The sequence below is a fragment of the Microplitis demolitor genome, chromosome 4, assembly GCF_026212275.2.
Source record: "Microplitis demolitor isolate Queensland-Clemson2020A chromosome 4, iyMicDemo2.1a, whole genome shotgun sequence".
NCBI classification, from domain to species: Eukaryota; Metazoa; Arthropoda; class Insecta; order Hymenoptera; family Braconidae; genus Microplitis; species Microplitis demolitor.
This window is the reverse complement of record NC_068548.1, coordinates 18780341-18797000: the sequence shown is the minus strand read 5'-3', so window position 1 is coordinate 18797000 and position 16660 is coordinate 18780341. Positions and strand designations below refer to the sequence as shown.

Sequence of the window (16660 nt, the reverse complement as noted above, 5' to 3'; positions counted from 1 at the left end):
TAATGTTTAAAATTACAGTATAAAATATTTTTTAATTTCAAATTAATGGAAAAAAGGTAAACAAATATTATTTTTTAACTAAGCAATTAAAATATATTTAATTATAAAAGAATAATTAATATTTATTTAAATTTAATGACAAAAGTATAAAAAAAACTTATATAATAATCAATAATAATACATAAATTTACTTTAAATCTATTTACAAATTTTGCTTACGCGCACGTTTTTTTCTCGGTTTTGGTACCGGTTTTTCACTTTCAATAACAAAAGTAACATCACTTCTCACAGAGCTTTCACTTTCAATGTTAACGTCATCATTTTTATCAACTACGTATGTACCTCCACTTTCTGGACTACTTTCATGTCGTTCATCTCTACAAACACCTTGACCTAACTCTACATCATTACTGTCTTTATCTTCATTTTTATTCCTGTTTCCTTTTAAATCCTTGACACGAATTTTAGTCCAAGATCGAGTTTCCACTTTTTCAGAAACGGTTTTTAATCTTCGATTATTGTACGCAGCACCATCTGACATTATCTTATCATCAATATCATCATCATGGTGCGTCAATGAATGTCTTGTTTGACTTCTTGCACTTTTTGATTTTATTTTATTTACATCGCTGTGACGACGGCTATTATGCAGATCTATCATTTCAAATGTCTCCGACCTAGAACCGGATGTCGAATTATCTTCTAATGTTGAGAATAGTGGTGGGACATAAGGCATTACTTTCTCTTGATGATGATTGGGATTATGATAATCTGAATAATGGGGACTCTCTAGTCCTAAATCTTCAGTTCTATTGGCTTCAATGTCATACAGTGTTCGTGTCACAGAATTGTGACTATGGCTGTTGGAAAGAATTTTATCTATTTTAGCAATAATACTACTCAGCCTATTAGTACTTCGTGATTTTAATTGTCGTTCTGAATCGTTAAACAATTTTAATCTAGACCGTAAATCTTCACGGCTATCACTATTCATTATCCCTAAATTTTCTTTGCTTTCTAATTTCATTGAATCATAAGATTTTCTGTGTGAAAGTCTTTGTGTTGATAATCTAGCACTTGAATTAATTAATTTAACTTCCCTATCATTTATAGTTTTTTCATAATTTGTATCAAGTAATTTTAATCCAACAGATTCACCGGTTGACTGTTTATTGAAACGTAGGATACATGCTTCTGTTGCGAAACCAAATACTGAATAAACTAATGCATGATCATATGGATGATAATCAACACCAGTGACAATAGCATCCACTAAATTTGTTTGGTAAATGGCTATATGTTTACCAGAATCAGTATTCCATATATTTAATGTTGCATCTTCACCGCCACAGAGAATAAGACTACCACATGGTGATATTCTTGCAGTTGTTTGTACTCTGTAATAATATTAAATAAATTTATTTTATTTTATTAATCATAATCATAACTATTAGGGGGTGTGAATAGATTGAACTTACGAATTATTCGTAAGCTTTCAAATTATTCAAAAATTTACAAATAACCAAGTAGCAGAGAGACAACTTTAAGATGTCATAAAGATGACTTTTAAAAGAACAAGACAAATTTTTTTTTCTCAAAGTCAGGAAATTTTTTTTATTTTTTTCCGCCATAAAAAGGTAAAAATTTTTGATCGCTTTTTCAACATTTTAGTGCCTTATCGATAAATCAAAAAACAGTCTCAAAACTTCTATCTTATAGATTTCACAAAGTATTCTACTTGGGTAATTTCAAAATTTTCTTTTGAACGACGTCAAACTATAAAAGTCTTTCGAATACTTAAAATTTTTCTCTGAGGTAAATAGAACTTAGACACAAATCTACGAAAGAATTATTTTTGGTTGCTTTGAAAACTAAGCGTCATTAAATAAAAATTGATTATTTGGAAACTGACCAAAATTTTCTCGATTTAAATCAAGTTATTTGAAAAGTTACAAATAATTTAAAAACTTTCAGATAATTCTAAAATGGACGAGTAATTTGAAAAGTTACGAATAATTTGTAAAGATTCAAATAATTCGAACAATTTTGAATCATTCAAAAAATTTAAAATAATTAAAAACTTTTTGAATAATTCGGAAATTTAAATTATTCTATAGATATATTCGATTCAATTTGAACCCAACTTTCACACCTCTAATAACTATTAATTTTTTAATAATAATATTAGTTACCTTGAATTTTTTAGACCTAAATATCTTTGTAAAACAACAGCAGTAGTCAAGTCAAGCATTCTCAAACCATTATCACGTGAATGAACTAATAATCTCGACCCTAATGGATGTAATACAATATTATTAATTGTAACATTAACTATTTCACGTATTTTTATTTTTCGTGATATTTGCCAGTCTCTTGAACTTCCTTTTTTCTTTTTTACGCTCCAATGAATAATAATACCAACACTGTCGGCTGTTAAGAGACCACCGTCATTTAAAAAGCAAATAGAATTAACAAATCCATCATGTCCCTCTAGTTCTTGTGATAATTCATAATTATTATTTTTATTTTTACGTGACCAAACTCTTGAAACACGGTCGTAACAACCTGTTATAATAGTTTGAGGCTTCGATGGTTCAAATTTACCACAATAGACATAAGATGGATGAGGCAGCATATTTATTTCATTAATTAATTTATTCTCAACATCCCAAACTCTTGCCGTCTGATCTGACGAAACTGACAGCAGATGATTGTCCGTTTTGGACCAGTCAAGAGCATAAATAAAACTTTTGTGGCCAGAAAATTTAACAAATATTTTTTCATCATCAATCTTCCAAACCGTGATTGGATAATCGTATTCTTCGCAGTTTACGCATGCTAAATACTTTCCATTATTACTGAAGCAAACGTAAAAACATCCATTATCAGAAGCTTCAGTTTTAAAAAATAATTCATTAGGTATTTTACATGATTGAGCTGCTAGACGGCTCCACCTTGAGACATTAATCATTTCCGTATGTGGTATTGACTTAGCTGGCTCTGTTTGTTCGTCAGACAATTCATCTAGTGTTAATTGACCATAAAATACAGGTTCTAGTTTTGGCGGTTCTACTGAAGCAACAGTTACAAATAAAGTACTAGGATACTTGTCACGAGAACCGGATTTCCACCAACTGTAGGGTTCACATTTATGTCTAATAGATCTTCGATAATTTTTCTTTGGCTTATATAACTGAAGCCGCACGAATTTTTCAATATGGGCAACACCATTTCTTCCGATAGGTTTCAAAAATCCCCAAGCTATTTTATACCAACAGTTATCACCACCTGAAAAATTTAAGAAAATGTTTTAAATGTTTACTAAAAAAAGATTCTAACGTTTAATAATTTTTATAATGCTACCAAAATGATCGTATGTATAAGAAGCATCGGCAAAAGTTGGAAGGTCAACAATCTCAAAGAGAATTAAAGTTTTATGATTATCATGATTGACAATAGAATCAAAATCATGCTCAAATATTAATTCTTCCTCCCAGCAAGGAATCATAGATTTATTTTCTCGGAAATCAAATGTCCCGGTTATCAATGGCTGCAAATGATTCTTAGATTCTTTGCCCGTCTTCAAATAGTTTCCGGTACTTTCTTCAACGATATGAACAATTACCATTGGATGTTTAGTCATGTAATCAGCAGTTAACATATCCGCTCTGTGAATAGTAATTGAAATAAACTTAAAATCATGTTCTACATCTTCTTTCTTTCTGGTTTTTCTATTTTTACGGTGCGGAGGTTTAATATCTACGGACTGTGAACTAACTGTTCCGGACTGTGATCGGCTTGATGATGATTTAGATTTAGATTTTGATTTACAACGTTCTCTTATTTTTTTTTTATACTTTTTATCTTCTTTTATTGCAGTTGCAACTTCAGAAATCTTCTGAATATCAGAGCTTGTCGAGTCTTCTGCTGACTGATTTTTTTGTCGCGAATGTTTCGCGTGTTTTTCATTTTCTCGCGATGAACTACTTGAGTTTTTTGTTTGACTTTCGGAATCGCGCTCTCTGTCGGATATTTTAATTTTTTGTACAACTGTCTCTTGATTTATTTCTTCAATATCCGATATATCTGCCAGTCTTTCAACGGATTTTATGACCTGTTCAGCTTCGATCTCTTCTATCTCTTCAATTTCTTCACCTTCACTGTCAGCGGAATTCATTTCAATTTTAGTCTTCTTAACAACTCCGAATTCCGTTTCAATCGTTAAAACCTGTTCTACATAATCATGATCCGATTCAAATGCTTCATTATCTTGTCCTAATTTTTTATGATCACGTGAGCTACTTTCTTCGATGATAATTTTATTAAGCCGTGGTGCCGGTACAGGTTTCGTAGCAGCCGTGGTACCAGATTTTTTAACCCAGGAATTACTTTTATCCGAAACACTAGATGAAGATGTAGATTCTTTTCGTGGAATCACAATATTAGCATCTTTAGACCAACGTTTACGTTGTCTTTTCATCGAATCAACTAAATTATCTTGCGTAATATCTAATGACTTTTGATTACTATTAGAATTATTAATAATTTCCTGTTCTATCTCATGGTCTTCGTGTTCTGTTATATCAATAATAGTCTGTTCAATTTTTTTCGGTGACTTGCTAATATTTTCACGATGAATATCCACCACTACGATATCAGAATTTGATTCTAATTCATTCGAACGTATGCGTTCGGATCTTTTCAATTTTCGTAATTTTTTCCCACTTTTTTTAATATTATTTTTACTGTTACTGTCTATTTTATCAATAATTTCATGCATTTCATCACCTGTTATTTTATTTCCTTCGACTAAATTTTTTTTTGATCCAAAATCAACATCAGATGACCAATCAGAACTACCGAGAGCTTTAGTACGTTTCATTTTACCCCGAACTAATTTTTTTCTATTGTTTATATCTTTGCTGTCACTTTTATCTTCTATTTGTTGTAAATTGTCATCAACGTCTGCATTTAATTCTTGCGTTGATTGACTCAGATCTTTACGAAATGCAGCGCGAAATATTTTCTCCATTTTGGTACCGATTCCACTGAATTTTCCACTCAAACCAACACCAGTACTGACCTCTTCTATTATGTCTTCACTATTATTTCTCGTTCTTTTCAACATTGTGACTCTATTTGTAAACTATGAAATAGTTATTTGTGTGAACGCTGTTTTTTTATCAACACTGACAGGTGTTATTTCAGCTGCTTACTGTTACAATACAAACCCCGTAACCATGCGACGAGTAATCGATATTTTTCTGTTATACATACATATATATTTACGTGTAAATAATAATAAAAATTGTGATTTGATTTTTTAAAAAAATTAAACACATGTTTATTTAACAAAATTATTTATTTACAAAAAATAACATAACATTTATGTAGCAGTTCCATTTGTGAAATTATTATTGTCATTATCGTCCATCATTGCAAATCGTGCTGACTCCTAAAATATAAATAAAAAATATTTAGAGCCAGTTTTTCAAATCGGGTTTATTTTTATGATCTTGAAATTAACGTGATCCTGCAGTTACCAGATCATTTATAATTTTCGGATTTTTTTTTTTAACAATTCAATTTAAAAAATAAAAATATGCACATAGAGAAAATTTAAAAAACTATGGGTATAATTTTTTAAAATATTATTTTTTTTAAATGTATCGTTTTTAAATAAACAAAAAATTCTTAGACCTCGGCTAATTTTAGTTTCATAAATTAACAGACAATTTGACAATTTTCAGATTTTTTTTTTTCAACAAATTAATGAAAAAAAAAAAAAAAACCCTAAAAATATGCACATGTAGAAAATTAAAAAAACTATAGGTGTGATTTTTTCAAATATTTTTTTCTTTATATTTTATGGTTTTGAAACGAATTAAAAAATCATTAGACATCGGGTAACTTCCGTATCATTTACTTTTATCCCGGTTTAAATTGATATTGCTAGTATACCTATACTTGATTATAAAATAAATTTTCCAATGATTGAATAATTAAACCTATGCCACATGTGTTAGACAAAATTGTGATCATTAATTATACTTATAAATTTTTTTTGTAGATTACTTCTAAAAATAATTACTTTTATACTTCACTAAATATTTTAATAAAGGATTTAGTTTTAAATAAAATTTGAACGTTTAACTATTTCATCATTGGAATATTTAATTTAATTTTAATAATGATAATAATAAATAAATAAGCTTATTCATACTGCTTCGATCGCTGTTTCGTATTCCTGTTCACATTGTACAATAGCAGGATTATTAGCATCAGTAGTTTTAGAATTTTTTCTCGAACTTCTCGTACCATCGGAATCTATTTCAACACGTACTGATTTCATTTTTAAACGAATTTCACGATTTTTTGCTTCAATAACTTTTTCACGTCGAGTTTCTCGATCAATGAGCTTAAAAAGACATTTAAATATATAATAACAATACTTACATTCATATATGCATAGTTTTGAGTATTTAGAAAAAAAAAAAACAATAATTACAGCTGTAAATAATAGTTTATCGTTTTTCTGATTGACAGTTAGTGTTTCTGAAAATTCTAATAAATAAGTTGTCCCATTTTTGCCAGCTACTGCTGCCAGTTGACCTTGTTCATGTGGATTTACACACGTTAAACCATCATCACATACCTAAAGTATTATGAATGTATTTATTATTATTCATAAATTTGTCTCGAACATTATTCAATTACTACGTTAATTTAACACCAGTATAATTATTATTTATAACCTATTCTTTGTCAAAATCAATCATGCATGTATCTTTAAGTAGACAAAATATTATTTTCGGGTGATTGAATAATCCTTTAATACTATACTGAGAGTTAAATTAGAGAGAGTCATAAAATTGGATGAATGTTTCCAATATAGACATATATAATGATCAATTTTAGACATTTAAAGATTGATTTGATACCCGAAAATTTATCATGCAGAGCTTTAGTTTATTTCCATACAATACGATTGTAATTGTATAGTTATTTTCAAAAGCTATATATAGGATAATTGAGTCAATTAAATTCTATATGCATTATTAGGGTGTGATAATAAATAAAAAACAACTTGTTTTCGCGGTCTCAACTCGGCACATTATTTATAAAGCAAAAAAATATTTTCGACGAATTTTTCTATTTGTATAATTAATAACAATTTATTAATAATATTTTTGTGAAGAAGAAAATTTCCAATAGAAAAGCATTTTGTTTTTAAATTAAAAAAAATTCTTGATACCAGCATCGAAACTTGAAGTTTTGGCGTCTCTGCAGCCAGTCGAAAGAAACTAATTTCAGTCCAATGCCGCGAATTAATATTAGCAAACGCGTAAATTGTAAATGTCTTTAGTCAATGGGCAGAAACAAACTTTTTCACCATATCTGTACCAAAAGTTTAAATTTCTGCCCTGTTTAGAGGGAAGAAAAACGTTTATTTCTTTTATAAGAAAACAAATGATGAAAATTTTTCCCAGAAACAGAGGCGAAAATTCAAACTTTCAGGTACAGTTTGCCTTCGACTAGAGTAGGCAATTTTACACTCGGGTTGGAATGCCCTTTTCTCCCTAGGTGTGTAATATACTGTGTTTCGTTCCTTGGGAAGAAACAAATAATGTTTCTACCCGCTGACTGAAGCCTTTCGCAATTTAAACTCTGATACTTGTAATTTGTTTAATAGTAATTTCAAACCATTAATTTTATTTACGTAAATGACAGTTCTGACTTTGTGATTAAGTTTTGTAAAAATTAGCGTCAATAATAAATAGTATTTATAGTTTCTACTTAATTATAAAGTGCAAAAGACAATTTAATAGTTGATGACACCATTGGTCTTAAATCAACTTGTTTCTGACTGGCTGCTGATACTGAAACTTAAAGTTCCAATGCACGTAATCATGAAAAATCTAGTGTGTAATTCAGGATGAAACACGATTTCAGACAACGGGTGATGGCAACCAAATTTATCCTGGTCTGAAATCGTTTTGTTTCATCCCTTGTCACACAATATACTATTTTAAATATATTTTATGTTAGAAAAATACAAAAAATTTATAAAGGGAAGAGAAGATTCTCGATGAGCGCGAAAGGATTGACCTTTAATTTTTAACTTTTTTTTTTTTTTACACTAAAACTTAATGTTTCTTTTATTATTATAGTAGCAATACCTTAACACTGAGAACAGGTGAATCTTGTTGAACTAGTAAATCCCATACATCTAATGTACCATCTGTTTTAGTTAAAAAAAATACTGAAAAACGTGTTGTACTCCATGCGCCACCCGTAAGAAGTTCACGATGTCCTCTGTAAATCATGAAAAAAAAATATTATTAGCATAAAATATATTAAAATTTGAAAAAGAAAAAAAATTATCGAAACATACGGAGTCCAAGTAATACAAGATTCACGACAATCTTCAGACCAAATTCTAGCAGCCCAATCACCGACGGTTAAAAAATTTTTAACAAAAGTTGGATTTCTCAATACAGTAATAACTGGCCCATACTGCGCATGAAAACGTGTTGCTATTTTTTCACTGGGTGTTTTACCTTTGCGATTACCCGATATAACAATACCATTTTCAAGACCGCACATAAATCTTGTACCAAGTGATGATTCAAATTGCAATGTCGTTACTCCAGTAGCACGATCAATATCCTGTTCTTCTGGTTTAACTAGATCAATAACTAATGTATCCATCGGCGTTTGAAGTTTTCTTGTATCCCACCATTTTATTTGACCATCCCTTGATGAGCTAAAAAACTCAGTACCAGTTTTAGAATTTATCCATAAAACTTTATTGCAAGCGTCACGATGGCTATTCTCAACAACGCTTACTTCAACGGGTTCATATCCACGTCGTAAATCCCAACTTGCAACTTGGCCCGATATTAAACCACTTATCAGTGTGTTACTGTCTTTAGGATTATATTCTGTCGCAACTATTGGGCATAATGGTTTAAGAGTCATCAGTGGATTATTTGGATTTTCTACAATTTAAAAATGATAAATAAAAATTACCACATATTTAATTTTTGAGTAAGAGGCCGTTCATAAAATACCTCAAAATTTTACCTCATCAGACACTCTCCCCCCTTCGTCACACAAAAATTTTCAAAATTGTTTGATAAACTCCGAACTTCAAGTTTCCTGAGACCCCCTGACCCCTCTTGTTAGATTTTGTCACAGAAAGCGACACCCTTCCCTCCCCCATAAATGCCAACATATTTTATGAATGACCCCTAATTTAATTACTAAAACTTACCAATATCCCAAATGTAAGAAAAGTTGCTATGAATTGTTGACTTTTTAAAATCTCTATTGCAATAACTAACAACCATACGTGTACCTTGATCTGGTGACCACGAGAGATGAGTAATGGGACGTTTTACCGGTATAACATCTCGGTAAACATTGACAGTACGTGAATATGTTCTTTGGACTAATGGTACTGCTTCTGTGTCATTAAAATACTGCTGATAAATATTGCAAGCGTTATTCTGAAGGATACAATGTTCCATTGCCTAAAATATATATATATATATATATATATGTATTTTTAAATACAAAGCAATAATAATTTTAGCTTTCTTTGTAAACTAACATAATTACAGGTAATAATTGTAGCATTGTATGAATATAAAGTTCGTCCTTTTCAATTTTACGTCTATAACGAACAGTCTGCTCTATGTCGTGCATATTTATATCTTTAGGCCATCCACCTTCGACATGATGTAGTCCTGCATCTTTGAATGTCGCAGTTGTTGTATTTACCTTTGAAATTATTATTTTATTTTTAAATTTCTTTGAATCGATTTTTTTAACTTCCCGCTAAGAAAATTTGAAATTTTCAAAAATTCGGCAAATTATTAAATTGGTTTTGGTCGGATTTTCGAAAACCGAATTTCAACCAAATCTTGACGTTTTGAGGTTCTAGGAACCAATCCTGACTAATTTCAAGATGATGTTTTTTTTGGATAACTTGTAATGTGCTCGATGGATTAATTCTAAAATCAACTGGGCTCTGAAACTTTATAAGCCGCGTCGAATGTCACCTAAACCATCAAAATCGGTTCATTCGTTCGAGAGAAACCGTTGACGAAAGAATTAAAAAAGTATTTTCGAGCTCAAAGAGCTCGAGAATGTATTCACAACAATTTTTTCGAGCTCAAGGAGCTCAAAAACAGTGAAAGTTTAGAGCTGGCCCGCAGAATCCACTGATAGACCGATTTTTTTTTTTTTTTAATAAGGATGTGCGAATAGTTTCTACTTATGAATTATTTATATCAAATATAATGATTTGCTTTTTCAAAAAAATAAAATTTTAAAAATTATAATCATTTGCAAGTTAGCAAAATATAAAATTTTTTTAAATAATCTCAGATTTTTTTCAGAGATACACCGAAAAAAAAATAGGTGTTGCAATAGGACGCCGCTCTGTCGCTGCAACAGGATTTTTTCTTGTTAATGAAACAGGATTTTCCTGTTGCTGCAACAGGAAAATCCTGTCTTCTATCTTCTGGAAAAATGGTAACACATAAAAGTAAAGAACGATAATGTCTCTACACGTAAAAAAATAGGCGCTGCAACAGGATTTTGTCTTGTTAATGAAACAGGAAAAATCCTGTTGCTCCTACAGGATTTTTCCTGTTGCTACAATATGAAAATCCTGTTTTTAAAACTTTTTAAAATTTAAGAAAAAAAATTAATGAATATTCTCATATTATTAACATATGCTAAAAAAAAAACATTCAGAAATAGTTCAAAAGCAGCTTTTTATTAACAGTATTTTGCATTGTAAAAATCATAAAATCTAGCACTTTTAATTCAGAGTCAAGAAAGTTCATAAAATAATTTGCGGAGTGAACGTGGATTAAATCCCGAGTGGATTTGCAGTGAAATTTACTTTGAAGGAAAATTTATTTAAATATTAAAACTTTGAATAAGAGTGAATTTTTTTTTGAAAACTCCGAAACTCCGAATAAATTTGGATTGAAATAAAATCCGTAATCACTCCGAATAGTCAACACTTTTTCAATCCTTTTCCAACAATTTTTTTTTAGTCGGGTTAGATTCGATTCGACTCTAACACTAATCATATAAACCTTCAATAATAATTATTTAAAAATAAATACCTCATGTACACTATAATTTTTACTGCATTGAGTAGCACTCGTTACTGGATCTACTCTAATATAATCATGCATTAATGATTTATCAGATTTAATATCCACTTCCACTTTATTATACTCCGAAAAATTGCACCATTTTCCAAATTGCGCACGTGTTTTTAAATACGCATACTGAGTATTTTCTATTTTCGAATCCATTATTGTTTTTTAATTTTTAAATGAATATTACAACTATTATTGTTTGAAATAACTTCTACTAGTATCCAGTACTTGAAATCTCATATTAAATCAATAAGTCTAACATCCATGGAAACTTGCTTATAATATTTGCATTAAATTTAAATAACGTTTGTTAAACAAGGAAAAATTTCTAGTTATTATTAAATATAAACATTGTAAGAAAAACAAGCGAAGTAAAATAATTTGAAGTAAAAGTCAAATAAAATTGTAATGAAAAAAATTTCAATGGGTTTGTTATTTATTTTAAACTTCCTATTCGATATTCGATTGGTCATAAATACGGTGAAAGTATTTTTTTTCTTTATTTCTAAACGTCATAAGCTAACAAAACATAAAAATATTTAATTCCATCTTTCAATGACTTTCATAATTATTTTATATTTATTCAACGATGTAAGCATTTATATACGCATATATTTTACATATGTATGTATGTCAAGTTTATAAACTAATTTCTGAATGATTTTATATCCAATTTTATACGTTGCTACATACTTTTCACATTAAGTTATTATATATTTTATAATTATAAGGAGTTTGTGAGATAACAACTCGATTACATTACAAAATAATTTCTGTAAGCTTTTGCTGTAAGGTTTTATAATTTAAAATTGCATGAAATAAATAATATTTTTAGTTTTTGTATTAATTTAAACTATTATTTTATTTAACAATTAAAATACATTAGTTATAAAATATGACTAATAAATAAACACTTTATAATTATAAAAAAAAAATAATATTAATTTGTAAAGAGTATATGTACATAAATGACTAAATCAATCAATTTTTCCTTTTACAATTAACGTGTGCTTTGTAAAACTTCTTCGCAGTAATTTGTGAAGTACTTGAATAAATATAAATGTAACAGCTGCATAAAAAGCAAGTACATCGACCGAGTAATATTGTACAACACCCATAAGCCTGTAAACAATAAAAAAATATTTTTAAATATTTAAATTATTTTGCTTTGATGTATTATTTTATTTTTTTTTTTTTTTGAACCCTGCGGAAGTTGAATAGAAGATTGAATTAATCAGACATTACCGTTAATTGCAACGTGACATTATTAAAAGAATTTATCGAGGACACGAAAGATCTTAATAATGAGAGGAAGAAAGTTATTACTAATGATGTAAAAATAACTGTCTAATTATATAAAATAATAATAATTATTATTATTATACTCTCGCGGGTCCGAATTACGGGAATTTGCCGCATTTTACCGTAAAATACGACATTTCTACGGCAAATGTGTCACAATTTATGGTATTTTTTACAGTGAATGACGGTAAACTACAGCAATTCCCCGTAATTTGCGGCGTTTTTACCATAAGCACCGTATGTTTTTTTTATTTTTACAGTTTTTATAGTGTAATACTTGACTTTACGATAAAATACCGCACACGGAGAGAAATGTCAAGTAATCGTGCCTATGCAGCACAGTAATAATTACATTGCTCTATAGTTTGGGTATAAAAGCGGCAGGACACAAACTATAGAGTAATGTAAATATTACTGAGCTTTATAGGCATATTCAGCTGACATTTTTTTTCGTAGAGGCTTGCCGCACTTTTACGGTACATTACCGCGCTCTTACGGTAAATGTACAGTAAAAATACCGCGCGTTGTCCGTAAAATACCATACATTCACCGTAAAATACTGTATTTTACCTTAAATTGCAGTTTTCAATTGTAAAACCTCGTAATTATTCTGAATGTCGTAAATTACTATTATTATTATTGTTGGACACTAAAAATGAATTTGTTTTTATTTAAGATTAATTATAAAAAATAACATGAACCTTGTAGGACTTTTAAGATGTTCAGCTCCTCGATGTTTAGCAACGTGTTCAACCCACCAAGTTGCTACTTCATTAGATCCTAGCGGTTGATCTTTTAATAAAATACTCCTTCGTCTTGCAGCCTCTTTGTAAGGATTACTACGTTTAGCAGTAACTTTAAGTATAGCTTCACGTAAATCATTAATAGATAGACTAGCGAGATTCATTACAAGTGCGTAACCCAATTTTTCTATTAAAAAAAAAAATTTAAATAAAGTAAAGGAAAAGACCTAGCACCCGATCAGGGAACTAGTACCCAATCACTTCATATATTTGTATATCTATACTTACTAAATTTTACTAAATATAGATAACAAATATATGAATGATCGGGTACTGGGTCTCTTACTTTAGATGGATTATTTAATTTATTATTAATAAAATTTTTTTTACCAGCTTGAGCAGCATTTCCATCATGATCGCAAAAAACTGGAAGTACTAATGTAGGTGCCGCATGATACGCAGCTTCATGAAGCGATAATAATCCACCGTGTGACACAAAAGCGCGTAATTGTGGATGTCCAAGTAATTCTTGTTGTGGCCACCAAGCACCCGTTCTAATATTACTTGGTAAATTATTTATTTTACTACCCTCCCATTTCCAAATAATATTAAATGGTAAAGTTGAAAATGCAGCTATAAATATTTCGCGCAACGTATCTGGCATACCAGAAGCACGTACTGATGAGCCCATTGAAACAAATATGAAACCTTAAGATAATAAATTTAAATTACTATTATTACACAGTATATTAGCATTGCAAATAACAACCATTTAAATTAAAATGTGTATATTCTAAACTATTTTTTTTTATGAGCATTTTGTCTTAATGGATTATTATTTAGATGTTAAACATAATAAGTAAGCGTAAAGTGTTAATTTAAAAGACGTATTTAAATAAAAGATGAAATAAATTAAATGAAAAATAATAATAATAAATAACAAGAGAAAAATAAAAATAAATTGCCTTAGTATAGTTACGTAATCAATAATGTTACATATATAAATATATAAATACCTTCGCGAAGAAATGATTCTAAATCGGGACTTAATTCCATCGCCGGGCGACAGTGAAGGCAAGCTACATTCACTACATTTGGTAAATAAGGCATTGATTCGGCTACTGAATAATGACTATTTTGTAATGTCAAAGACACTTCGGATACCAATTCTCTAACATCCGGTACTTGATCACCTTTTGTAAAAAATTATCAAATAAATAAATTAATTAATTGATGAGTCAGAAAAACATCAACGTGATTAAGAAAAATGTTAATAAACTGTTTCGTTATACGGAAGTTTAAATTTCTTCACAACACAAAAGAAATGCAACTGCTCGAAGTAAAAAAAATTCCGAGCAAAGCAATAAATTATATAATTACTGACATTGACCGTGTTGAAGTTTACAGCTTAGTAAATTTATTTTAGTTATATAATCGTTAGCTGTCAAAGTTTAAAAATGATGCATGAAGATGATGGGTAATAATGGTCGTAATTATGATGATAATAATATTTAAAATTAATTTATTTCTTACAATCATTAAACTGCCGCTCATTTAAATAATGAATCATCAACTTAGTAATTGGGTGTTTTATTATTTTTAAACATTATTACCTAAATACTTTCTCAGTGTAGGCTGAATAAATCCAGTAGTCATAATCCAATGCATAACTTCTAAGGTAACTAAACATGCGACATTAGTGATACGTTGGAAGAAATTCATATCTTGGGTATATCCTTTGCCAAAGTACGGCGTTAATGACCAGAGAGTTGGATTGCCCTGTCGAGACATTGATCCCCCGTAAAGTGCAACCTTATCAATATTTTTAATTAATTTTTTTAAATAATAATAATAATAATAATAAATTATTAATTTATAATTTTTATAAAGAAAATTTACTGTATTCAACATCATCGTAGGAATATTTTCTCCATGTAAAATTCCTAGAAGACATTCTGGAAATGCCCCGTCAAGAATAGCAACATCCCAACTGTTCGATTCGTAATTTTCACTTATATCCGGTCGTCTTAGAGCCGCGACAGAGCTCTCATCACGGAGCAAAGCTTCACATGATTCCCAGCCATATCTCATAGCATCCCATGGCGAAAGTGGTAATTCGTTACGAAATCTCGAACCAACAAGATCCCATTCAGATGTATAATTACCCACATAAGCCTTTAACCGTCAATTTATAATATTTATTGCATAATTATTTCAATTTATTATTATATTTTAATTACCTCAAATATCGGTGGTATTAATTCACGTAATCCGTTGTTTGCTGCCGGTCCAGGAAATGCACTAACTAATGTTACATTGTGACCTCTAATTCTCAAGGCCGTTCCCAAAGCAACAAAGGGAACTGTGTGTGATTTAGTACCACCCATTGTTGCTAATAATACATTGTAAGCGGTACAATAATTTAAAAAAAAAAATATAAATATAAATATCAATTTTTTCCCCATCATTTTTGAAAAAAAAAGTTTCTTCTCTTTCTTCTTCTTCTTGTGGTAATTGACTAAGACTTGTCTCGTCAATTGTGATAATCCGACTAGTCTTCTTTAGTAACTTAAACGTCTTTCCGATTTCAAAATATTATCTCCTTCCTTATTATATTTTTTTTCTTTTTTTTTTCTTCTTGTTCTTTATTTTTTTGTTTTTAATTAAAACATTCTTTGTTATTATGTTAAATAATACTTTGTAATTTTTAAAAAACATAAAAGATATTTTTTATTTATGATTACTCTTTGACATACCATTAGTCAAAATAATTTGTGTACATTGTGACAATTATGTAAATTGTCATACCATTCCCACTGGCTTGTTATCATTTTTTTTTTATTTATTATTCACTCAACACACAATACCCTCGAGTAAGACATTTTCACTACTTCACGTTTGTCAAATAAACCAAATAAATTAAAAAAAAAAAAAAATCACATAAGTGAAATTTAAAAAATTAATTTTTAACTGACAGATTTTTTTGAACGCATTTTTAAATAAATTTTTGAAAACTATATAGATATTTTGTAATTTACTTGACTATTTATTATTTTACAATAATCATTTTTATTTATATAAATTTTTTAACAATTATTTATATATTTAGTAACAATTAGAATACATTTATTCATATATTATTTACACAATAATTATTTTTTTATTTTTACGTTTATTTTATTTTATTATAACTTTTTATACAATAAAGTAACGAGAAAACGATAGCGTGAAAACGACAGTAATATTCACACTGAGCGTGAAAGTTTGACTGACCAGGTATACCGCCAAGTTAAAATCATTGATGGATACTTTAAGAGAGTTAGAAAGAGAAAGAACAAGAATTTTAACGTCTCCCACCTACTGACTTATATTTATATAAAAAAAAATAAAAAACTCAATCTACTATTTAACCACAGGTTTAAATCAATT

At 29.2% G+C, this 16660-nt stretch overlaps 3 protein-coding genes across 3 annotated transcripts; all 3 read right to left on the bottom strand.

The window, feature by feature from the left end:
- Nucleotides 1-202: 202 nt before the first annotated feature.
- On the bottom strand, nucleotides 203-5128 carry LOC103568371 (jouberin-like). Its single transcript, XM_008545208.1, has 5 exons — nucleotides 4753-5128; nucleotides 3364-4647; nucleotides 2193-3288; nucleotides 1125-1397; nucleotides 203-1076 (listed from the first exon to the last, which is right to left on the bottom strand). Exons 1-5 carry the CDS (start codon nucleotides 5126-5128, stop codon nucleotides 203-205), a joined length of 3903 nt encoding a protein of 1300 aa, XP_008543430.1.
- A 258-nt stretch (nucleotides 5129-5386) lies between these two features.
- On the bottom strand, nucleotides 5387-11342 carry LOC103568372 (dynein axonemal intermediate chain 2). The gene is made up of 8 exons (XM_008545209.1): nucleotides 11148-11342; nucleotides 9625-9786; nucleotides 9278-9536; nucleotides 8396-9002; nucleotides 8181-8316; nucleotides 6509-6655; nucleotides 6224-6418; nucleotides 5387-5455 (listed from the first exon to the last, which is right to left on the bottom strand). The coding sequence occupies exons 1-8, from the start codon at nucleotides 11340-11342 to the stop codon at nucleotides 5387-5389; spliced, it is 1770 nt and encodes a 589-aa protein (XP_008543431.1).
- Nucleotides 11343-12109: 767 nt separating this feature from the next.
- Nucleotides 12110-16288, bottom strand: LOC103568282 (UDP-glycosyltransferase UGT5). Its single transcript, XM_008545085.2, has 7 exons — nucleotides 15472-16288; nucleotides 15131-15406; nucleotides 14845-15043; nucleotides 14248-14424; nucleotides 13622-13939; nucleotides 13190-13418; nucleotides 12110-12308 (listed from the first exon to the last, which is right to left on the bottom strand). The coding sequence occupies exons 1-7, from the start codon at nucleotides 15697-15699 to the stop codon at nucleotides 12164-12166; spliced, it is 1572 nt and encodes a 523-aa protein (XP_008543307.1). The 5' UTR covers nucleotides 15700-16288; the 3' UTR covers nucleotides 12110-12163.
- Nucleotides 16289-16660: the final 372 nt, after the last annotated feature.